The sequence below is a fragment of the Esox lucius genome, chromosome 16 (assembly GCF_011004845.1).
Source record: "Esox lucius isolate fEsoLuc1 chromosome 16, fEsoLuc1.pri, whole genome shotgun sequence".
In the NCBI taxonomy this organism is placed as follows: domain Eukaryota; kingdom Metazoa; phylum Chordata; class Actinopteri; order Esociformes; family Esocidae; genus Esox; species Esox lucius.
Genome location: NC_047584.1, coordinates 16,681,593 through 16,706,426, shown reverse-complemented (window position 1 = coordinate 16,706,426; position 24,834 = coordinate 16,681,593). Strand labels below are relative to the sequence as shown.

Here is a 24,834-nt window from a genome sequence, read left to right as displayed (position 1 = left end):
TTGTCTGACTTCGAAACTGAGAGGAACACCCCACCCCTCCACCCCAAATGTATAGAAAGTCACGTTTATTCATTTCCTATTATGAGGGCAAAAACTTCACTTTGACTGTTGCGGAAAGGACCGTTTTCAGACACGAACCAAGAAGTACCCTACGATTAGATTCATACTCTATTTATGAATAATAAACATTACTTGTAATGTCTGGTCCTTGAACAAAAACAAGAAAATAAAATGTTTTAATGAGAAAAGCAACAAAAATCAATAGTTGTGTTTAAATAACAGATAATTGCTGGATTTGAATGGATACTGGATGATCACTTTGGTGAAAATTAATAATGAAGAGGGACAGAAATAGTGTAATATTCTTCAGGAATTGATAACATTGCCTACTAGATAGGATTTACTTATTCTAGGTTAAAATACACGGATCAACTATTATTGGAATTAAGAGCGCTAGAGGGCGACGTTGTTCTACAAAAGATTGCATCTATATGATAGTCGCTGGGTTGAGAACGTAGGGCCTACAGTACATTTTTGTTACAGCCATGAAAAGTATATTTTGTAAACATATTCAAGGGGCTTTGTTGAATCGCTTTTGTCGTTACATTGAATATTATAACCTTTAAGACATCCATCTAAAATAACACAATCAGTACTTCGGTTTATTTTTACTGATTCTGCTTCAAAAAATCATTCAGTCAATTGTTCAATAGTGGTTTTAAAACAAATTACTAAGACATTAATTGTTTTACATTTAATCATAACAGAAAACTTGAGCAATGTAATTTATATTGCCTCTTTTCATTATTATTTTCATTACTATTGTTATTTATATTATTATTACTTGAAGTAGTCGTAGCAGTACTGTTAGCAGTAGTAGTAGTATGGTAGTGGTAATAGTTTTGTGATTATCAGTGGTAGTAGTTGTGGTATGATGATGTTGCTGATGATGATTTATCATTTCACCTAGGCCTATAATAAATGTCCTTCAAATGGTAGTGTATACGTAAGATCAATGAAAATGAAAATACTCACCCTTTATAGGACGATTGACTATCTCTGAATTCTCTGTTTTTGTATTCTCCTTGTTACACACAGATGTATGCGTTACAAGGAGAAAGCGTTATTGTTATATGCTGCATATATACAGCGGATGCTGAAAGTCTACACACAACTTACTCCATGTTTTCAAGGTGAAGGATGGTCGAAGATTATTTTCAGCAAGAAAATGTAATACAGTATCTCCCATTGCAGCTGTAAATTCTTTTGAATAAAATTACAAAATGTCTGCAAAACAGACAGTAGGCCTACATTTCCAAGGTTTTGGTCAAAATTGTTTTACCTCAGTAAATTTGATTAGGAATCACTGATGAAAAGCGTTATGTTATTTAAACCGTATTTTTGATTTCCATGCTAATTCAAGTCTGGACTCAGACTGGCGGCTCAGGAACACTGAGCACATCTTGATAATCCATTGTTGTTTCTTTGCCATTAAAAAACGAGTTAGTCTCGCTGGAAAATAAAATGATATCACAAAGTTAGGTTTTCAAAAGACTGATGCAGGTTTTCCTTTCATATTCTTATTTTGACTCCAGCATCCCAGACGAAGACAAACACAGCTGTAAAAGAATGCTGCCAACAAAATACTTTTAAATACAGTGGGGTACACAGTGTTTGTTTATTTTCCATTTGACCCAAACGTTGTTTTCTAACAGTGTGTTGATTCCATACAGGGTATAGTATGGGGTGAATTCATGTTGTTTAATTCTCGTTATTTTTAAATATGGTGGTGTAATTAGCAGTTTTGGAAAAAATATATATGTTGCTATAATAGTCGTCCAGAATTGGTTAAGTATAGAATATATTTTAAATGATATCAGCAGTAATCCCGGTCAAAGGTGCTTTCACCATTTAGGTTTTAGCTCTGGGATGTCGAATCGAATTTAATACCTTTTTAGTTTTAGTTATAAGGCAACAATTTGTAAAGGTGCATGTTGTACTTTATTAGCGAGTGTATAAACCCTAGAACACGACCTATTAGCAAAACGTTATCCAGTCCCACGTTCCTTTCATGCCTTGTGATCAAAAGAAATGGCACATGGGTCTAGGTGTGCTTGATCAATGTTTAGAAGTCGACTGTTTAGGTCTGAAATAAAAACCACAGGCCAAGACTACTGGGTGTCAAAACACCAGACAAACAACCATTCAATGGTTGGAATTGTCATAAACACAATGCAGGCATTTTTGTTCTTATTTTTGAACCTTTTTAGGTTAATACAAACAGGAACATTTTATATTGTATGTTACACTTGAATCTTTCTGTCTTAAGCAGATTTTAGCTCTAGTCCAATAATTATATAATCATGGTAAGCTATAATACTGCGTGGAAGTTATCAACTAAGTATGTGTGTCTCAGGGCCTGCTCTAAATTTCACAGATCCGATAACTTACAGAGACAGCAGGCTTTTACGACACCGCAAGAGACCGAGCTGCTACAATACCCAGACAATAAATCGTTCGATGGTAATACTGGCGAACTACCAGCGCCTATATGAAAACCCATCTCTTCCACAGACGCTCCTTTTGGATGAGACATCAAGCAAGTTTGTCGTAAAATGTAGCTTTCAGATCAGATACAGGGACAATTCGTATACATACAATTTATTATTTATCCCTTTTAATTCCTAGTGTTAAATTGTTAATATATTTGACCATGATAATAATAAAAACTGATGGAATTCAACATTGCATAATGCATGCCTATCTTCTAATCCCAGGAGAACAAAAAAACTGTCGATAGGCCATAAAGCTCCAGAACGAGAGAGAATGTCCCTTTAAACCCAAATAATCCTGAAGAGAGGTTCGACATGTCTACCATATCTGAGCGAAGCAGAGTGGGACAATAATTAAAAATATTTTGCAATAAAAAAATGCCTGCATTAACAAAAACACAGAAACATGATAACATAATGTAACATAATGCAATCCCATCTTTTACCGGGGCATTCCGCATATCCAGGCCCAGTCGAATGACGCAGAAACACACACACACACACATACACACACACACACTTGGTAGTATCATATCGGAAATGCTGCTACACTATGTTATGATTAATAATAACACACCATTACACACTGCATTTACTATTACGCCAATAGACCATATCCTGGTGACAAGTTGGGTAACAGTCTGAAAACGCATAAACCGGGAATCCCTGGACTCTGCATTTGCTGTTTAATTAATACATCAGTGTTTCCCTTTTCTGCAAGTGTTGTGTGCTGTGTTTTGATATATTTGTGTAAATAAACGTTTGCATAATCCAATAACAGTCAAACATTAAGGAATTCAATATACGAACAGGCATACTTGTAAAAATAAATATTACTTTTTTTAAAGACAAACAACGCAAAAAGCACATACTTGCGACAGGAGCAATACGACTATTGAATAATTTAATAACATATATAAAATAATATAGTCCTACCTTGCGGCTGATACTGTTACTTTAGTTATTGGTAACATATTGATATCAACCAATTTTAACGTTTAATTCGTTTTTTTTCAATCATGCCTTAACCAATTTCGAATATTTTCGTTTCAAGTGGTCATGCTGTTGCATGTTTGTGGTGTACTAGGCTATTTTGAACAACAGAAGACATACATATAACTCAAGGAATAGTTTTTGAAACAAAAGAAATGCATAGTCCGTTTATTTGCAAACCTACTTTCCAATATTCTGTTTGTATTATTGTGTCTAAAACCCTTGTTTGTTATATGACGATCAATTTGCTAAATTATAAACATCGTTCCTGGATGTGATAATAGACTGAAGCTGTAAAAAAAATGTGGGCTGAAAATTGATGGTTATTCCATATGGCAATAGCTGTGTTATAATGGAAAGCATTATATTATTAAAATGCATCTGCAGACTAAAACCTTACATTCTTAAAATCGAACACGTTAAATGTGTAATGGTGCAGGGCATTGTTTTCTCTCTCTCCAAATTATATTTTCAGGCAAAGCTTTCTGAGAATAAATAGGGTATGACCCCCTCCTTTATGCGCAAAAAAACAGGGGGGATTGCTGCAGTAGAAATTCCTTTTTGTGAGAGGAGAATTTACAACTCGGTAATAGTCCTTTTTATGTGCCTCTATCGCCTGTCATTGGATGCCACTGGTCATGTGCAAGAGGCAAACGTCTTCATGGCCCTTTTCCTGATTTCCCAAGCGATTCTTTCTCTGCATTCTGCTGCTATAGCGGCCCCACCAAAAAGCTCAGACTACACTCTCTCAACATTTGCCTATTAATATTGCTGCATTAATGTGTGAACAGACCAGTTCCTCAATAGCTAAGTTGTTATTAGCGGTCCACCCTTTGTGTACTGCTTAACGAACTCCACATCACAAGAAGAGCCTCTGCCGTTTATTACCTGTTTAGTTTCACTTAACATCATGTATTATTTACACAGATTCACCACAAGAAAAGACATGGATTACCCACCTGCATTAGGTAAGCATTTTATGTTATTATAGTCGACAACATGTTGAAATGTTTTTTTATTGACTGGTTCTACTTCCTGTCTCGATGCTTGTTAGCATAGCTTATAGCTAATAAGAACATTAGTCGAGATGGCATGTATGGATCACAACTGAAATATAGCCTACAATTATATTTACATGCTAATCAGAACACATATTCTACCAATACATTCAATTTTAAGTTAGCGTTACAATGTGGTTACATTTTACTTTCAGTTAAGTCCAACTGAATCATTTATACACATAGCCTAAATATAATTTCAATACGTTTACTTCAGTGTTTTAGCGTATGAACAGTAGGTTTTGTCTGAGTCATCTACCTGTCTAGTTTGTCCGTCTGTCTGTATGTCTGTCCGTGCGTCCGTCCGTCTATCTATCTATCTATCTATCTATCTATCTATCTATCTATCTATCTATCTATCTATCTATCTATCTATCTATCTATCTATGTTTTAGTTTCGTGTGTGTTCGATGGTGGAATGTGCCTATCACCATTAGTAAAATGGTTTGATGTATACTGTACATATCTATCCACTATTGATTGTATATTTAACTTAGCTAATTTGTTAATTTAGCTAATTTGTCTTTAAAAACATTTAAAACATTACTTTTGCTGAATCAAGTAATTAGTCATTAGACTATTCATTTTGGTGCATACATTCAATGTCATCACTGTTGTGCGAGGCAACAAACAAACGTTTTGAGCTCACTGATAAAATTATAAATTCCGTTATTATATTAAAGTTTACTATTAGTATCCTAATGTGTACTCTTTCTTATAGGGTAGTTGAACTTAACAGGGTAACAATTAGCAGGTTGTGCTCAGATCATTTATATATATATATATATATATATATATATATATATATATATATATATATATATATATATATATATAATTTATACAGACACATGCATACATATATACATACATACACACTCACATATATAAAATATATCAAACGAGTGTGGTAAAATGCAACTTATAATACTACAAAAAATAATGTTAACTTTTCTGAAATACAGTGTTTTCCCATCTGAGAAGCAGTTTTCATATATGTTTTCAGCTGCCTGAGTTGAGGGCAACCGAACAAAGACAGTATTTCACTGTTGCCTGACAGGCAGCTGCGAAAGTATTTACAGCCTTACTGCAATGCGGCAAAAGAGAGAAAGCCTGGAAGGAGGGAAGCCTATAAAACTGGGGCCTGCGAATGAGAATGAGAAAACCCTGAGCATTTAAATTACTCAATTAACACACATTCTGTACTTTGGATTTAAAATCACCGCACGTACCTAATATTTAGCCTTTGTATATAGTTTTTAGGCCTATATGTGTATAGTGATTTCGTCCTGAGTAGGTTCTATCAATTTCGTCAATAAGTTAAATAAAATATTACATTGGATATCAATTGATATATGTATTTATTGTGTTTATGTGTGATTGTACTTGCAGAGTTTAGCATTTTATATTTGTAGTGGTTAATCTACAAGGAATCTGTCATAAGTATGATTTTAATCAAAGCATTAATCTCCTGTATATGCCATAATAAACCTGCACAGTCAATATGGAATCATGCTGTTTGAGCCTATTTATACATAGGCCTATAGAAAATATAGCGGCATGCAATGTATATATATATATATATATATATATATATATATATATATATATATATATATATTGCATATATATACATATATAACAACGCTGCTTAAATCCAGTTGCAAGTTGGCAATGCGCCACATCGGGTTACAACTGAACATGTTGAAAAGGAGAAATTATTAGCATATTCCAGCAAGAGGCGCTGTTGCCCAACACTCAGTCCTTTTTCCGCATGGTTTACCTTGTAGGTCACTGAACTGGAATATGATTGGTCCTTGCGCAAAAGGACCAACGGATGCGTCTAAAACTTGAGAAATATAAAGCTTCAAAATATGAATCAAGATGTTGGAACAGTTTTGTCTACATTCAGACATTGGTTTGGGGGTTGTACTGCACTAAGGGCCTGGGAGTGCGTTTCATATTTGGGGAACACATTTAAAATGTAAAAATGCAAAGTGTGTGTGTGTGAAAACAACGTTTGTGTGTGTGTGTGTGTGTGGGGGGGGGGATGCTTCTAACATGCCCCTCCCTGCTCCCAAGCCCTTGTACTGTACAACAATGGCCTACATCCATGCATGTGAAGCAGTTGATTGTTGTAAGAACCGTTTAAAGAAGCATCATGATATATTTATCTGTTAATATGTTTTGACATATTAACTGATTCACCCCAAGCCAACACAGTCCCAGTAATTGCAGAAAGTAAACCAAATTCCAAATCAAAATGTCCCCATTGAAAATATTTAATTTCAGATTTTTTTTAATGGACTTGGATTTAAATGTAATTTACCTCAACAACATATTTTATTGAACTTAACAGATATGAAACGTTCACGGAAATACCGATAGGTGTAGGGCAGCTCTGCCCCTTCTCGGTCCTGGTGGGGCAACTTCAGGTTGTTGTGTTTCTGTCTGATCATTAATTTCACTCCGAACTAACTTGGTGTCCCAGGAGTGAATGAATCCGTGATTAGAAGAATATAATGATGTCCAGAAGAGTTTGGGCCTTCCAGGACTGAGATTGGGCAACCTTATACAGGGCACCACAGACGGACATAACCTATTTGTAGTCGGGGGTTTATGAGTAAAAACACCAGAGAAAAGAGATAGATAGAGATAGGCTTTCGAAATATATTTAGGCTACGAAAGCTACACAAGAACCGAACACCTTTCGTTCCATATCACGATGAACTTGATATAGGCTATTAACTAACGGACGGGAAAAATAACGTTTTTCTAACTTTCTAATCCATTAAATGTATTACAATTACTCACGCGTCTCTATTATTTTATATGGCAGTGTAATCGGCGTAATTGAATAAGTGCAACTTTGAGGGTTATTTATGGCACCAGTGCGGTGTCATGAATGGCTGTGGGGGAGCACGTGATACCATTAAACTTTGTTTTATGGCCTGGGAGTTGACAAGCCAAAATATAATTCTCATTGTGTATTAGTAAGACCGTGCAGATGGCTTGGGATAGAGCTTTGAATTGGTGGAAGCAAGAATAAACCCCTAGTTTTGTCTGGACATGGATATGTTTGCCTATTCGATGCATTGCGGTGGTCTTTTTGGTAAGCTCTGTTTATTCATTTGATAGGCTACTAAATCTAGTGCGTGCGCATGCTGATGTCATCAGGTAGTCCACACTTCTGTGTTATGTTTTCTTTGCCTGCTTTAACATACCGGATTTTAACAACGATAGTAGATGTGTGTTGCGCATTGGCTATGATGCAATGGAATACGCCAGAAAGTGTTAATGCTGTCAATACTTTGTTGTTAAGGCTACGGCTGATACGACCAGTAATCGTTGCACACCGTAACTGAGGAACAATGCGATACTGTAAAATGGCTGATAGCCTAACATTATACGTTTGTTTTCGCTTTATAGGCTAATATTCGCAGACGGTTTGATGACACTCTTATTTGCCTGCAACATACAAAGTTGCATTTCAATTACAATAAGTTAGTGGAGTCGGAAGCCTATGGACTGGCGAGTGTACTTGAGTGAAAAAATAACCTGTTGTCTCAGTGACGTTTATAGATATCATTTCGTTAAATGACGTTTTGGTGTCAGGATCCTCGTTGTAATAATGTAGTCCCTATTTATTATTCACATAAGGCCTTCTCAATCCCAATATACATACAGTATCTACCAAATAGCCATGCTCTATCGCGCCCCCTATACAGAATATTATCGAATTATGATTTATAATATCTTCAATTGACCAATAATCAGGTTTTCATACATTCTGAATTGAATGAAACACGTGAATTGATAACGTTGGAAGCAATGTAGATCATTTAGTTTGTAATCAAATTTGAAAGAACAAATCGTACATGCAACCACAATATGCACGAATCAGAATCAGAACAGGGCTACACCAAAGACGTTTAATTGTATATTATTTTATTTTTCATCCTATCTGCCACTTCGATCATTAGTGTATTTCCAAGTTCAATGCAACAATATGCCAACAATAGATAGGCCTATCTTAATAAAGAGGTTGCATTTTAAATAATTTCAGTAGTCCTATAATTGCATGTTGAAGTAGTCTCTTTATTAATAATGCATAGGCCACAAATTAGATTTGTGGAAAAAAGCGGGTTTTAAATATAGGCCTATCTGTTGTTGTCTCTAATTATTTTGCACTTAATCTGATTTAATTAAATCTTATGTACATTTATTGAAATGTAACAAGTGTGTTTTTGGTTAAAAGGGAACAGAAGTAGTCTTATAACTATTTTGTTCTGCAGTAGTCTATCTCGGCTTTGACCTGTCTGAACAAGTCGCAGGGCAAGGTGAAACGTAGGTCAAGCTGTCTAACAAATGTTAAAATGTGGTGACATATAACAAAAATGGTTTAAAGGGTGTTATTCAAATATTCTCAATAAAGGAGAATAACATATTTAAAGCACACCCTTTTACTATATTAACGTTATTTAGAATACAAATTTCGCGGTTTTAGTTTTGGAAAACCTTAGTGTTGATTTTCTTAAAGAACCAAAATTCGATTACCCAAATTACACAACCAAAAAGTTCGAGTAACAAGAGTAACTATAAAGAGTAACTATGAAGTAAATATGAAGCAGGCCTATAGCCTATACTTTGATAAGGGATACATCTTCGTCGACCTCTTATACGAAGTATATGAGAATAGTTACCATTAGAAGGCACTTGAAAAATCTAATGTTTTCCTTTATTTCCAAAATTAATAGTTTGTAATTCAATATTTTATTATTATCAGTTTCCACAGTGGCTTTTACATGAAATGAGACCAACGGAGATAACCCAAATGGCCATATTAAAGGTAATTTTGGATTGGTGAACTTTTGTGCTCTTTGAGCTGTCAGCAAAGTAAAAATAATTACACTTTTTGATATGTTTGCAAATGATTTAGTTTGACCTCGTGGCCTTTAGCCTTTTGCCTTATGGGTCTACTCGATCGTGCAGCTTCGGACAGTGGAGAGCTCTAGTTCATCCACTTATTTTTTATCTGTAATCTCTCGTGAGTAGGCCTATCCGTTGCCTAAAACCCAATTCTGAATTATCTGCATTGTTGGTTTACATCTCTAACCATCAGGCATAGCCTGTTTTTCAAATAATTAATCCTTCTAGAGGTATTGAACTTGGAATAGAATGCAACTGAACAAAATTGGTCACCTTACTGATTGAACTCACATATTACTTCACGATATCTGTAATCAGGGCTTAAGATTGTCATCCAAACTTACATCGATTTTTTTTCATGCTCTTCCATTACTTACAGTTGTCAATTGTGTGAGTGCATGTCATTAGGAATTTGTCTTTTGTTTTTTTTGAGAGTATCTTCTATCTCGACTCCGAATTCAAAGACATTATGGAACCCGTGTATTACGTCCTCTATATATACCCTGTAGAACCGAATTTGTGTGATTAAACAACAGTCGCAGATTCGATTCTAGGGGAGTATATGGTCGATGCAAAAACTTCGATTTTCTCATCTACTTTTTTGTATCATTATAATAACAATGAAACCGGATTATGGAGTTGCTCCTCTTTTGATTGGTGGCTTGTACCTGGATCTTTTGAATGTTGTTCAGTATTAAGATTATTTAATTATATTTTGTTAAATTATAACAGGTTTCCATTGTGTGCGAGTAAATATTTTGGTAATATGCGCTTACAGTATCACGTGTCCTTTCATACATTGACATAAATATATAATCTCAAGAAGCCTTTACACGTGTCAGGTTTTGCCCTGTACAAGTATCATTACAGCCTAACATTGATTTTCGTTTTAATTGTTAACGTATCTTGCCTTGCCATAACGAAGGTTAGAATACCAGACTGCAGTTTGAATAGATTTTAAAATAGGATCAACGTGATGCATTTTTTAAAAGTTTTCATTTGTTTAAACATTTCAATCATTTAATTATTAATTGTTTGCCATTGGTTGGTTGCCACGAGGCTCTTTCAATGGTTTTGAAAGGGATAGCATAGATGAAATGATGAGATTCTTGTAACTTTTGGATGACCCCTTCTCGACAAAGACAGTCCCCATCAATTGTCCCCAGGCTTTATTCCCCTCTTTTTGTGCCAGGGGGACGTTTTGTATCTTTTGTTTGTTTATCTGTCAGACTAACTGACTTTAGTTTGATTTAGTATTGTAAAAAATTAAGCATATTAACCACATTATTGCAAAAACCAACAAAATGTCCGTACACACAAAATTGGTATTAATTCCATTCAGATTATTTTCCGTGGCTTTAGAAATGACTGCCATTACAAAACTTTAGATATGGACAACAAGTGTTTTATATTTCACATATAACGTCTCATTCCTCAATATAGGGTTTATATTGTCAATCCTGCTTGGCAGCCGGTTAAATATTTGCATATAGTCAATAGAATTTGACGTTTTTTGAAGTTAGTGGAAATTGATGCTATAGGTGTGTAGTGTATAGCCTACGTTAATGGACTAGGTTTTCCTCGATTGGTTAATCTGGTCACATGGTTTTCTAACTTTATTCAGTTGACAGCAAGTAGGAGGGCTTTATGGAGGCTGGAAAAAAAGACAACTCCAGAAAAATTAGTATTTTCTACCTTCAGAAATTAATGGCCATGAGTTCGTATATGGTGAACTCTAAGTATGTGGACCCAAAATTTCCTCCTTGTGAGGAATATTCGCAAAATAGTTATATACCTGACCAGGGGACAGAGTACTACGGTCCATCGCAGGACCCAGATTTCCAGCATCCAGGAATCTATCCACGGTCTACCTACGCGGAGCAGCCCTTCAGTTGCACCACTGTGCAGGGTTCTACAGTGCCGTCGCGGGGTCATGTGCAGGGGCGAGCTAGCCACCCTAGTCCTTTTACGGCCCAGACCGAGCCGTGTTCCCCGGTCCAAGTGGCTAGTCCCCGGATTTGTGGACAACAACAAAACACAAAGAACCAAAACGGGATACAAGCCAAGCAGCCTGCAGTAGTTTACCCGTGGATGAAGAAAGTCCACGTTACAACGGGTAAGATTCACTCTTTCCTCTCCACGTCTCTTTGGGACAAGTTGAGGTCCAGGATTTTAGCCACTAAAATTATTGCGTGAAATATTTATGGGCTGCTTTGAAGGGGCCGTCAATTACACCAGCCATAAATTTTTATTGCTCAGGAAATAGGCCCCTGGCTATCTGACCGTCTTCCTACGGTATGACTGTGGCATATTTTTATTGTCTATCTATAATATTAAGTATTAAGAGCGTGGGAGAAAAAACGAATAAGATGAACGTTTGGTCATAGTTTCGTTTAATTTGATTTCTGGATCGAGTTTTCATTGTTGTGTTTTTAGCTAAAAGTTATTGAGCGTCCCGTGAAGGGCTGTTGTTTTTATTTAGCTGGGACCTTAATTGCTCACATTGGTGTTTTGTTTCTTACAGTAAACCCGGATTACACAGGACCTGAACCGAAACGGTCTCGGACAGCTTATACAAGACAGCAGGTTTTAGAACTGGAAAAGGAATTTCATTTTAACAGGTATCTGACCAGGCGGCGTCGCATAGAGATTGCCCATACACTCGTTCTCTCCGAGCGTCAGATCAAAATCTGGTTTCAAAACAGAAGAATGAAATGGAAAAAAGACCACAAACTGCCGAACACAAAGGGGAGATCAGCATCAGCCTCCAGCCAACATTTACAAAGTATCCAAAAGGATAACCAGACTGATATCACAACTTTATGAATAAGATGGGAAACTTTGACTCTTATTTGAACTGTATAAACAAGACTATTTCCCATTTGACTTTGCATGGTGTCAAAACATGACATTTTCTTTACATGGCAGTTTACTTTCAGAAAACCCTGGATGGGTTGGCTCACTGACCACAGTCTATTTCCAACATTGTAACTGATAGTTGCTCAGAAGATATGGGTGCATCATGCTTAACATGCATCAGCAGGTACAGTAGATCGAACGAAACCGTTCCCGTTCACACGAAAGCGTGTTAAATGTTCGCTGATCGTACTCAGCGTGCTGATTCTGTAGTCCCAGACTTCTCACGTGCACCAAAGTGATCAAAGTTGTCTACGGCCTGAAAATGTGTATCTTTATTGGAAAGAATAACATTATATAAAGCTTTAATTAAGGGAAAAATTGCCATGTGATGAAATAAAACTTAAAAACAAACAATATTTCATAAGATTGCGAAATATAAAATGACCATTGCAGCATCAGTTAATCCATACGTTATTTTCAGACAAGTGACAATATTTGTTACTTTTATAGGCTAGAAAGAAGTGAACTCGTATTTATAAGTTTTTACTGGTTGAATTATATAGGCTAGCATAAAAAGTAGTAAACTCGTATTTATGGATGCTAGCTGAATTTGTTGAATTTGTCTGTTTACGTTTACGAACTTTTATACATTAAAGCATTTAAAATGTAGTTAAATTCAATTAAGAAACAAGACATTCCTGTGTTCAGCCCTTCCCAGTGCCCTTATTCGGTTATAAATCTCTCTTGACATCTATGTAAACAAAGTACATTTAAAGAGGGTCTACCATATGGCATCTGAAACTCTTTCACGAGTTTTGCATCGAATTTAGGCAATATATTTTTTTAGATGCTTCACTACTTTTTCCTTTGATCAATATCAAAGTATCTATTCAATGTTAGGGACGTTTAGGGATAAAAATGTTTAATGTTTTCCCCATTCTTATTCAATATGTGTAATATAGTGTTGACATTTCATTGTGATTATTTAATTAAATATTTGTACATTTTCTAAAATTCACAACAGTTCTAAACGTATTTGAGTTACAACTTTAAATAAAATGTGTTTTTATCTGTTGTGGATTATTAGCATGGTCTTACATTTTCTTATGACATGTAAAATCTTTTAATGAATATTCTTGGCTGGTGTTAAATTCGAACTATGGCATCAAATTATAAACCTAGCCACCCGCCTTCATGTCAAGTTTCAAGACAGATATGAATATTATTCCTATCATTGTCCTCCTGGCAAAAAGCGAAGACGTCTTTGCATTGCGAAGATGTCTTGCCTCTCAAGTTTTCATGATGAGGAGTTGAAAAGGTATTTCAGCTGAAGTTCGACAAAGCTCCAGAGGCCGGTTCATTCAGAGGACACTCTTTCTATCGCCTTAGACACATTTCAGCCGCGAGGAGTGACCTATAGACCCTTGACCCGTCGGACCTACAGCCCTTTTCTCTCACAGTCACTATTCGCATTGAGTTTCATGGAGATACTTTTTCTACTTTAGTATTAGAAAATGGAACGCTTATATAACCTGGTTAAAAATGTCACGTTTTAAATCCTATATTTATTCTGCCAGATGCACCTCAAATGGTACTGATTGTATAGTCATGTTTTACCATGTCAATATGCAATGCTGTATGATTTTATTTTTGTACCTGCTTTTTATTCTGTATATACCCACGTGTCATGCAAAACTTTAATGAAAAAATAAAGATTGTTACTTGATATTAGTTATGGTGGCACATATCACTCACATTTGTCAATAGATTTATTTCTCAAGTATTCAGAGCTGGTAGGCCCTTCATCGAATGGAGTTTGTGCTCAATGTCCACAGACAGCTGTCTTTCCAATTGTAGATATTGTGTAGCTTTTGTCATTTTGAGAGCTTAGATTCTCCTAAAACGTGTCCACATTACGTGAAATAAAACATTCCGTAACATTTCAGTTTCATATCAAAGCAACATTGTTGGCAAGAATGGTCTTACCTCCGCATTACGCATGTCTCTCATTGACATCAAAGCATAATTTACACAAAGGTTACACTAGCGTACATCAAATGGGATTAAGCCTCCGGTTGGGTTCAGATACACATGTCGTAGATTGAGGAATTGTTTACCTTATTGTGATTGTTTGGGGGGAAAAGATGGCATTGTTGAATCCCAATGTAAGTCAAGCCAATTTCATAGCAACAATCATAAAATGTGCCCTTAGCCAAACAAATGTTAGTCAGTGACATTGCTAAGTGCCATTTCATGAATGTTAATTTGATACTATCTAAAACAGTCGACAAACTGTCAGAGAAATAGAAGACTCAGTGGAATTATAGTTGTGTGGTTCATGCTTACATTTAAACTTTCATTGAATGTGGGTGTGTGTATGTGTGTGCGTGTGCGTGCGTGTGTGTGAGTTTGTGTTTCTTTGCCTAAGAAGGAGAAAGAGAGAGCATGTGTGCATTTGTGAGGGTTTCTCTTTGTGTGTGTGTGTGTGTGTGCGCGCGGGTGCCAGTGCGCGTATCTGTGTCTTCACATTTGCGCGCAGTTCTTAATACATTTAGCTGGGGAAGCCTTCTGTCACTCATCAGGCCGTCACACTGAAGACATATTCATCTTCAGTTTGTCAGTACATACACATCAGGCACAATCGATATGCACATGCATTGTTATGTCGTTGAAAAAAGGGGAAAATTGCAACATACTCAAAAATCTTTATTCACTGAAAAACAACAGTTCCACATGCAAGCTATCTTGTCTAACGTATCAATTTCATATATCACAATGGCTCAATATTTCCATGTTCATTTTCACAGGGTTACTATGGGTCATCTAAACACCTAACTTGCTTCTCTAGTTCACTGAAATGACCATGGGAATAAGGATAAAATACATACTATGTAAACACAGAGTTTGAAAAAGCCAATCTTATGTCAGTACATGCCTTACAATATGCAGTGTACATTGACCTACATGTCTGAAGGCAATAAATGAGAGCCAAAGGCAGTGCCATTTTCAATGACACTGCACCGAATATGGAATACACCATTGCTGCGCTCACAATGGCTTCAAACGGCCATATTTGATTTCCAGCTGTTCGCAGGAACTGTCTTCGCCAAGCAAGACAGCCCCTTAAGATGTATTAAACTGTGCTGTCTGCATTCGAATATATAATTCGGAGACTATACTGCTCCTCTCTCTATTTCTGACCACGTGATTGTCTAAATAATTAATGCAGCACGTCCCCTAGAAACACCGCGTCGTCATTAATCGCGAGGACTCTATCAGACTTGAAAACTGAAGAGATCCCAAGAAAATAATATCCAAACGCTCCGATACTCAACGCATCTGTAGCCAGCACTGTAGCACATCATCTAAACCAATGGAAGCTTGGTAGGTAAATATTTTAGCTTCATTTTTTGAGTAAGATGGTAAATGATCATATCTGTCAGATATTTGATAAATTGCGCCCTTTGATGAGTGCGCCTTGGACAGGCTTAACTTATGGGCTCTTCACTGCTCTGCTTTTTGGAAATAAATATTCCAAGTGGGTAATGTCGTTATAATAAAGTGTCAATATTTAACAACTAGCATTCTTGTTTTGTTTCATATTAAGTAGATAAAGCTTCTCAGACACATTTTACAGTGAAAATGTTGTATTTATGAATGTGTGGGCAGAATGAATGCTGCACTGTTGGACAGATCTAGTTCGTTCTTGAGGGCTGTTTGTTAGGGCCTCTGTGATTTATAATAGTGCTGTAGAGAGCAATTCAATCATTAGTTTACACCAAATTGCCTGTTACAAAATGTAAACAGACTGTTAAGATGAAAAACATGTTAAAGTGGTACAAGTACGATATGTAGCCTACAAAAACCTATATTACCTTTTGGATGACACTCAAGCTACCTTCGTTATGGACAAAATCGGAACAATATCTCTCCTTACACTTAACTCAGATGACGACTAAATGCTCACGTTTTTATCGTTGATTTGACATAATTCGAAATATATTTCTCAGGGTAGTATAAGTTGTGTTTAAGCAAAGTGACAGTTATCTGCCTCGCTGTAAATCATTCTTGGTAATTCCTGAAAAGGTGCGAGGCTGTTGGGGGCCGGGCGCACACTGTAAATCTTTCAGTTTTATTACCCCATGAACATATGCTGCGACGCTAGTCCGGCATCCTTTCCTCAGTAGCTACACGTTACCTCTCCGCCAGCGTCCCCGCTGTCTTTGTGGCTTTAAATCTCCATCTTACAATTTTTTTTGTTCACAAATTGTCCTTTGAACACGTTTTCCTATTTACATCAAAAACAGTGGCTGAAGAAGAAAGTATTATTTCCGTTGCATGTGTTTAACCTCAAAAGCAGGCTACCGTACTCCTGAAAACCATGAGAAGATACCACAGTAGACACACAGACAAAAGGGATTCCAAATTGTTTATTTTATTTGAATACATTTCCAAAGGCCTTTTCTCATGCATGTTTATAAAAAAATCATTTAATAACATTTTAAAATGCACATCTCACTGAATCTATTATCACATAGTAGCTATTAACACACATTTGTAGAGAATTCTAAAACAATACGACAATATATTATTTTATCAATAATCATCTATAATGAAGAATGTAAATTTATTAAGCTGCAACCAGAACTACATTTTTATAACATTTATTAAAATTACCAGTATTGGGCTTAGGTAGGTTATAAAGGTTATATTTTTGATAATTAGTCTTTGACCATTTAACAGTAGAGTTTTATGAAAAATAGAATTTGATCCAAGCACTGTATAAAGAATGTAATAACATAAACATGTATATTCTAATTTCTTAAGTATGACTAAACAGCTACTCTTGTCTTTAAAATTGCATCGTATAACAATACCAAATAATAATAACAATAATAATTATCATATTTCTTGCAATGGAAAGAAGAATACACATGAAAAAGTAAGCAATAAGAAATGTATCCTATAGATTAGCATTTTCACTATAGGTCAAATATGAAAATCTAAACGCCATCCCATTTTAAATTGGGTTTGAGAGCAAAGGCTTGGTTTAAGAAGCAGCCTCAATCAGAACAATCTGGCATCTCGATCACGTGAACAAATATGCTTGTATTTTAAGGCAGTGCCTTTATTTGTCATCATAACGGTTTCAGAAGCACCCAAAAATCCAAGCTTCAATTCTGTGACTGTATATGAAAACCTGTATTTTTCAATGGGTGATTCATTGACATAATTTTTTCGGGGGTAATAAGGAAACCTTCTTCGTTTTTATTGGTAGTTGAATGTGAGTCTTTCCATTCTATCGGGAATACTGTCTGCATTGGTATATGGAAATGTCTGAAAAACCGCAAGATCAGGTTTAGGACAGTATTGTCTACAGACAAAGGGTGAAGGATATATTCTAGAGACTGCAGGGAAAGGAATGGAGACTAAGAAGCAAGAGTGTATGATAAATTGATTCACAGGTAAGCAACTGCATGGCAAAATGCAACCTTTAACCATGGCTTTACATAATGTGAGAGAATAAATATGATTTATTCCATTCAAAAGCGGTGATCATTTATGTGGGTCTTGTCGGTAACTACGCAGATAGCCTTCATATTTTTGACCTGGGGTGGGATTTTAAAGCATGTCCGAATTTTGAACATCTACTCTGAAATGTTAGTTTGGAAGCATACATTATGACAATCGGTTTTCTTATTATTTTGCAGTTTGATTAAATCTAATCTAAAGCAAAGGAAAAAGCAAACGAACTTTTCATTCTGACTCCTAGATTGTTGGATCGTAAATCACATTAATTTGTTGTCCTATCGTCATAGAGATTTAAGACATGATTTATGTTGTTTCAACTCAATGGCGTTGTTAATCTGGAAATGTTGCCATATTTTGAACCGATTCAATAGGTTTAAAAACAAATATTTCCAGGGTTTATCCATTTGCAAATATTTTATAGGCCAATTTTATTTGAATAAAATTGAGACAATATGAAACATGAATCATGTCCCAGTTTATTACACCATTCTAAATAGTATTTGTATATTTTAAATTAAGGACTAAGTATAAGTATTAACAATAATGTATTGTTCTGATAGTGTTAAGGTGCATCCTTTCTATTGTGTTATTGAATGTGCTACATTTTGTCACTGTAAATTATTTTTATCTCTCTTTTTTAATTCACCCTATGTTAAGAATAAGACTGGCTGACAAATACTTAATAAATGTTAAATCAAGTAAAGATGTGCAAGGTTTGCTTACGTTCGGACGTGCGTTAGTGACAAAACCATTTCGTTGCAACATGCATTTAAGCAATGAAGCTGCCAAACCAACAATAAGAATAAAATTACTAACAACAAGAAGGCATCCATGAGTTGGATGATTTAACTTAACATTCGTATGTGTGCTTTAGCTTTACACTGTTTAAGTATGATGCATTAATTACTAATATCTTCTGGTGCTTTCCTGCGGAGGGGAGCGCCAAAAGTTATGCTATATTATTCCTTACTTCGATGGCTTAAGTAAGCCTTTAAAGCAAAATCAAAAGTCGTAGTAATATTTATATTTGAAGCGCATAATATAGAAAAAGCAAAAGACGAAATAGTAACAGACATAATTGCAATTTTCAACGACAATTCTTGTAACAGCCCATTGTATCTACCAAACTTACCGTGGCAATGCGTAGGAGAGAAACATTGTTGTTTGAAAGGAAGATCATGTCTAGCCAGAGTAGTAACAATGCATGGTAACAATACTCTGAAATCCACTCAAAACGTATCGACTTCAATTTCAGTATTTTAAAAATGTCTAAAACACAGTAGATATAAATCTAATGAGAATGTTAAGCCAAGTCCCTTGCAGAGAGACCATATGTCTTACTGGTTATAGTGGGCTAAATAAAGCAGAGTTAAAACGTACGCCAAGTACGGTACTGAGTAGTTTCTTGTTCTGATGTTTATCTCCTACAAATGTGGCCATGTGTCCTATCGTTAGGCAGTGTTTCAGCTTCAAAACACTGGTGGAAAGTTCTGTGGCTATTGTGACTTTCTTGAACCCCTTCCGCTCGTTGTTCATTAATCTATGAGTTATTACTGAACGAGCCAAAGGTCAGCCAAAAGGCTTATGACTGCTAAATATTTTGGCCAGCTCTTCTTTGTACAGAATCTTCAGTGTGAGATTTTTCCCCATGACTGCAGAACATGTTTGGTTTAAATGCCTTAAAATTAAAGGCAATAATGTTTGCATTTCTGAGTCCTCCGTCCTTTTCTCGTGTCTTGTTATAATGCCAAGAACAGATTTGTGCTATGCAATGATTGTGCCATATCAGTGCGATAAAAAAAACGAACAAAATAATGTTATTGTAAAGCTAATAAGTATTATTTTTCAATACAATGCAATTGCAACAGAACATGTATAGAAATGTTGCCATATGTGAAAGGAAATAACTACCGTAATCCCAGTGAACACATTTTCTCCATGTAAATTGCTAAGGTTAAACCATTTTAGTGAAACCCATGCATTGTTTTCTCTTTCAGGTCGTGATGGATGTAATGATGAGCATGTGAACAAAATCAAAACATTGATCTGCATACAATACGGTGAGAAGCATTTATTTATTGAACTCCCACTACATAATCCGATCAAATATAGGTCCAATGGTTACCAAACGAATGCACTAAACAATCATGTGCACCAAAATAGGCCTATACGACAATCTATTTTCAAAATAGTTTTCAAAAAGGTCTGTTTTTAAAAGGTTTAAAGTTAAGCGATGATCTAGCATAGCTAACATTTAACTCTACCTGGGTAGGCGTAGTAGCAGGCCTATAGCTTAATCAACTAGAGACTCGTTTCAAAAATGTACTTCATAATTTACATTGAGTAATATTCATCATGTCGACATGCAAGAATGCAGAGTAACGCCAGATGCAAGTTACAAAGGAACATCATCTCTTTGTTTGAACAGGATATGTCATTAGTGAACATATATACATCCAGGAATTAGTTGGTAATGAAAGAAAGCTACATAGACCATTCACAAGTCTCGTTTTAAAACAGATTTCCAGCGGTCATCCCAACACTTCAATACGATTTTCAAATATGAATATGTCCACCTTTGCGTTAACGGCGAAGGTCCTCTTTATAATGAAAATTAATCCTTTTTCTGGGGATTCAGACTTTCGTTTGCGAGCCCGTAGTTGCAGCATGGTAGAATGATTGTAGAGGCTCTATTTATATAAACCGCCTTTCTATTAGGCTACTGCTACAGAACCTGCGGAGTATGGAATTCTTTAGCCGGCCTTCCTCCTACGCTTATAGTTTTACACTTCTGAGGGTGGCAAGTCTTGGGGAGTGTTTTCTTTGCATTGCTCACTAAGGCGTTTACGACCGTAACATTTGCAGTCATACATTTCGCTGCGGTCCACAATGACAGGTGCATTGATATTCACCGCCCGTACATTACTGCTTCAGCTACAGTATTAGTTTGTCTCAATGCATGCGGTGGCAATTCAGTCTGTCATTTACTACAAGCCTAGAATGCGAAATTATTTTCCAAAGTATTAAGACACCAGTAAAATTCAGTTTGTGTTGTTTAGGCTCTGATATGATCACTTATCATACTAAATATAGTCCTAGTCATACTGATTGCAGATTAGGCCGACGAGGGTGCCAGAATTCAGGAGCAAATAAAGTTTTGGCACAAACGCATTTGGTTTACACGTATATAGGCTAATTAGCATAGGTCACCCACCCATTCCGACAACCCCAAAATGTTGTGAAGAAACACGGAGGACCTGCATTTCCTTCTTTTAGTATCATAACCCCCATTTTTACACATGCATGAAATAATATTTTGTCAAATAATTACATACTTCAATAATTGCTATTTCAATGTAAAAAATACAACCAATGGGAAGGAGAGATGTTAAGTTTAAAAAACAAACAAATAACAAAAATGAGATTCTACACAGAAAACAGTCCTGGACTATGTCGGTTTGTAAATAGGTAGATCTGATGGTGGTTTGTGGGGTATTGTGGTTAGGTACTCAAAGGGATATTGTGTGGGTTGCCATGCTGATTCAGCTCCTTTTCTTAAGTAATTCAAGAAGAAAATCTTTTGATCTTTTGACAAAAGTTAAACTTTAACTCTTTTGTTGTAAACATGGCATATTATTCGAAAGTGAGGCTTGGATGGCCTATTGATGTTTTGATAGTTAAAGAAAGTGAAGTTTGGAGAGAGCCTGACAATTCTGGCGTTTTTCTTTTAAGAAAACATCACTTGAACAAATATGCTAGTACTAGTTTTTAATATGTCCTGGAGCTGTAATGAAACCTAATTTATTTCTTAAAATACCGGACAGGAATCTTATCAAAAACTATTTTGTTCTGGATGGTAATTTCCAGCCCAGAATATCGTATATGCTTATTCATTGTTGAGTTTAATAGGTCAACACGTTCAGTTCACATTATCTGCATAATGAGACTAACAATTATTTTCTTCGTAGGTCAAGAAATACAGAAGCGGTGGGAAATCCCAATCACGTGATAGGAGAACTTCCATGCCATTGGATAGGGCTGTGTCGGCCTTTTGCGTTTGAATCCCCACAATGCAGAAAGCTACGTACTACGATAATTCTGGACTTTTTGGAAGCTATTCGTATACCAAATCCGACTCATATAGTTATGGCCCCACTCACCAGCCCTATCCCACCTCTAACCTCGATAGTGATTATCAGGGCCCAGTTTGTCCAATACAAACCCCAACTGTACGACCACCAACTCATAAAGACAATGACATGAATGGTAACTGCATGCGACCCAGTAGCAGTCAAGGAAACAGTCAACAGTCGAGCATTGGTGAACAACCACAACCACCTCCATTGTCGGAATCTTCGCCTAACTCCTCCAGCAACACTTCGTCTCTGAAGAAGAAATCTCCCTCAAACAATGCTTCTAGTAGTGCCACACCAGTCATTAACAAACAAATATTCCCATGGATGAAGGAGACGCGATCAAACGGTAAACAGAAAAGCAACAGCAGCAACAGCAACAACAGTTGCACAACTGCAGAAGGTAAAGTGTAGTGCGTGCGTGCGCGCGAGTGTGTGTGAGAGACAACTTGGTGGTGGTGTGTGTGTGAATGTTGGGGGGGGGGGGGTGATAGGTCTGGAAATGGTGGTGCGTAATACGTGCGTAAAAGGAAGATTGTTATATTTTGTGCGCATGGGTAATTTTAGGCAACTGAATAGGCCTATGTGAAATTATCTATATTGCACAACGATTCTCATGGTGATTACTATGTATTTTCAGGTGAGTCCTGCGATGAAAAAAGTCCACCTGGACCAGCTTCCAAAAGGGTCCGAACAGCCTACACCAGTGCACAACTTGTAGAACTTGAAAAGGAGTTCCATTTCAACCGGTACCTGTGTCGTCCCAGAAGAGTTGAAATGGCTAATTTATTGAATCTCACTGAGCGCCAAATAAAGATCTGGTTTCAAAACAGAAGGATGAAATACAAAAAGGATCAGAAAGCTAAGGGGATAATGCACTCTCCCATCGGACACTCCCCGGACAGAAGCCCACCACTAAGTGGCCCAAATCACATTGGATATTCTGGTCAGCTCCCAAATGTAAACAGCCTCAGCTATGATGCGCCCTCGCCCCCGTCTTTCGCCAAACCCCAGCAAAATATGTACGGCTTGGCGGCGTATACGGCACCATTAGGTGGCTGCATACCGCAGCAGAAAAGGTACCCGGGCTCCGAATACGAACACCACAGCATGCAAGGCAATGGTGGCTTTGCCAACGCTAATTTGCAAGGCAGTCCCGTGTACGTTGGGGGAAATTTCGTTGATTCCATGCCAGCCTCGGGCCCCATGTTCAACCTCGGCCATCTCCCTCATCCTTCATCCGCCAGCGTGGACTACAGCTGTGCCGCTCAGATTCCAGGCAACCACCACCATGGACCCTGTGACCCCCATCCCACATATACAGACCTCACCTCTCACCATGCGTCTCAGGGAAGGATTCAGGAAGCGCCTAAACTAACGCATTTGTAATATGTGAGGATTCCATCTGTGTCCAAATTGTTACGCTCTTTTATTACCTCACTAGTCTAAAGTAATGTATATGATTACACTACAAGTGAGTCATGTGTATTACCCTGTATTATTATTATTGATATTACTATTAATGCTATTGTGTAATTATTTTCTAAGAATAGCTGTGGTCCATTTTTCTTGACTGTTGAGGATGCGCAGGGGAGACCGTTTGTCATTTGTTCGTTTTATGAAGTGCAATGCGCAGTATGGGGACTGAAATGTCATAACATTACTTGAAGGTAAGTCCTGTAGATCTGACAATAGTCACCCATCTTTATATTGATGGATTTTATAGAAAAACCCTAAGGTGTCCGTTAATTTCAAATTTTCTAAATTTGAAGCGTCTTATTTATTTTTTCAAGATTGTATTGCATTTATCTCCTTTACTATATTTATTATTTAACGATTTTTTTGTATCACATTATTTATCATTTTCATGTATGCCTATTTATATGGACATTTAGAATGTATGCAACCTAGTTGGACAGACGTTGACATCAAAGCCCTTCATTAGGTACACAGGTTTTTGGTGAATGCTAGTTTTAAGATATGGTTTCAGTGGCTGGTGGTTTTATGTTGTTGTAGAAGGAACTCCTAAGTGTAAATCTGGAAATATTGGGGCATTTGTCATAATTTATCTCGTGTCATTGCCACTATGAAAAACAAAGTTACTTGTAGCCCGAAATATCGAATATTATATAAATGAATCACACCAGCATGTCATTTGTTGTCATTGACAATTTTCATATCAAGTCATTGTTATTTCATCATTTGGACTGTCCATTCATACATTTATGAAACGCTAATGATATGAAAATGTTATATTTTATTGTGTTTAACATTTTGTAAATAAAGTGCTTAAATTTACACAGTGAGTTGAAGGCACCTTTATTTCCCATACACTCAACACGCGTAGAAACATCAGAAAACCGTAACCATTCATTTTTCTTCCAAGCTGGAGGATAGAACAAAATTTGCCTCGTCGCCATTTTGAAGTAACAGTAAATAGAAGGCTTACAGCCTAAACAAAGAAATTGCTTGTCTGTGGCTCATGTCCTATTGAGAACATGCACATTGCCTAAATGAAATCATTTTAAAGACAAATATGGAAAGTTATAGGTATTTCCAAAGCCTTCATAACGGTATTGAAGGGATAGGATAAAACTGAACCGAAAGAGAAACAGACGGCGGTTTTGTCTCTGCATGGTGCTTAACAACAGAACATTTCTCATGACTCCATTTGGCCTGAAGTCAAATTGCTCAGACAAAGCATGTTCTTCACAATGTAACCTACATTTTTGTCAGGGAGGTCTTAGTAGTTTACCTTTTCTGTATTTATTCTCGAGG

The 24,834-nt window shown here is 36.5% G+C and overlaps 2 protein-coding genes across 6 annotated transcripts; both read left to right on the top strand.

The window, feature by feature from the left end:
* The first annotated feature begins 4,232 nt into the window (after window positions 1-4,232).
* On the top strand, window positions 4,233-24,354 carry hoxd3a (homeobox D3a). 5 transcript variants are annotated; one of them, XM_010879914.4, is made up of 4 exons: window positions 4,233-4,513; window positions 19,921-19,983; window positions 21,892-22,459; window positions 22,697-24,354. In XM_010879914.4, the coding sequence occupies exons 3-4, from the start codon at window positions 21,994-21,996 to the stop codon at window positions 23,443-23,445; spliced, it is 1,215 nt and encodes a 404-aa protein (XP_010878216.1). In that variant the 5' UTR covers window positions 4,233-4,513; window positions 19,921-19,983; window positions 21,892-21,993; the 3' UTR covers window positions 23,446-24,354. The 5 variants fall into 5 exon arrangements, with proteins under 5 accessions (XP_010878216.1, XP_010878217.1, XP_019910658.1 ...); XM_010879915.4 differs by lacking the exon at window positions 4,233-4,513 and adding an exon at window positions 7,644-7,715; XM_020055099.3 differs by lacking the exon at window positions 4,233-4,513 and adding an exon at window positions 15,516-15,775.
* Window positions 10,117-14,145, top strand: hoxd4a (homeobox D4a). Its single transcript, XM_010879917.3, has 2 exons — window positions 10,117-11,648; window positions 12,057-14,145. Exons 1-2 carry the CDS (start codon window positions 11,180-11,182, stop codon window positions 12,356-12,358), a joined length of 771 nt encoding a protein of 256 aa, XP_010878219.1. The 5' UTR covers window positions 10,117-11,179; the 3' UTR covers window positions 12,359-14,145.
* Window positions 24,355-24,834: the final 480 nt, after the last annotated feature.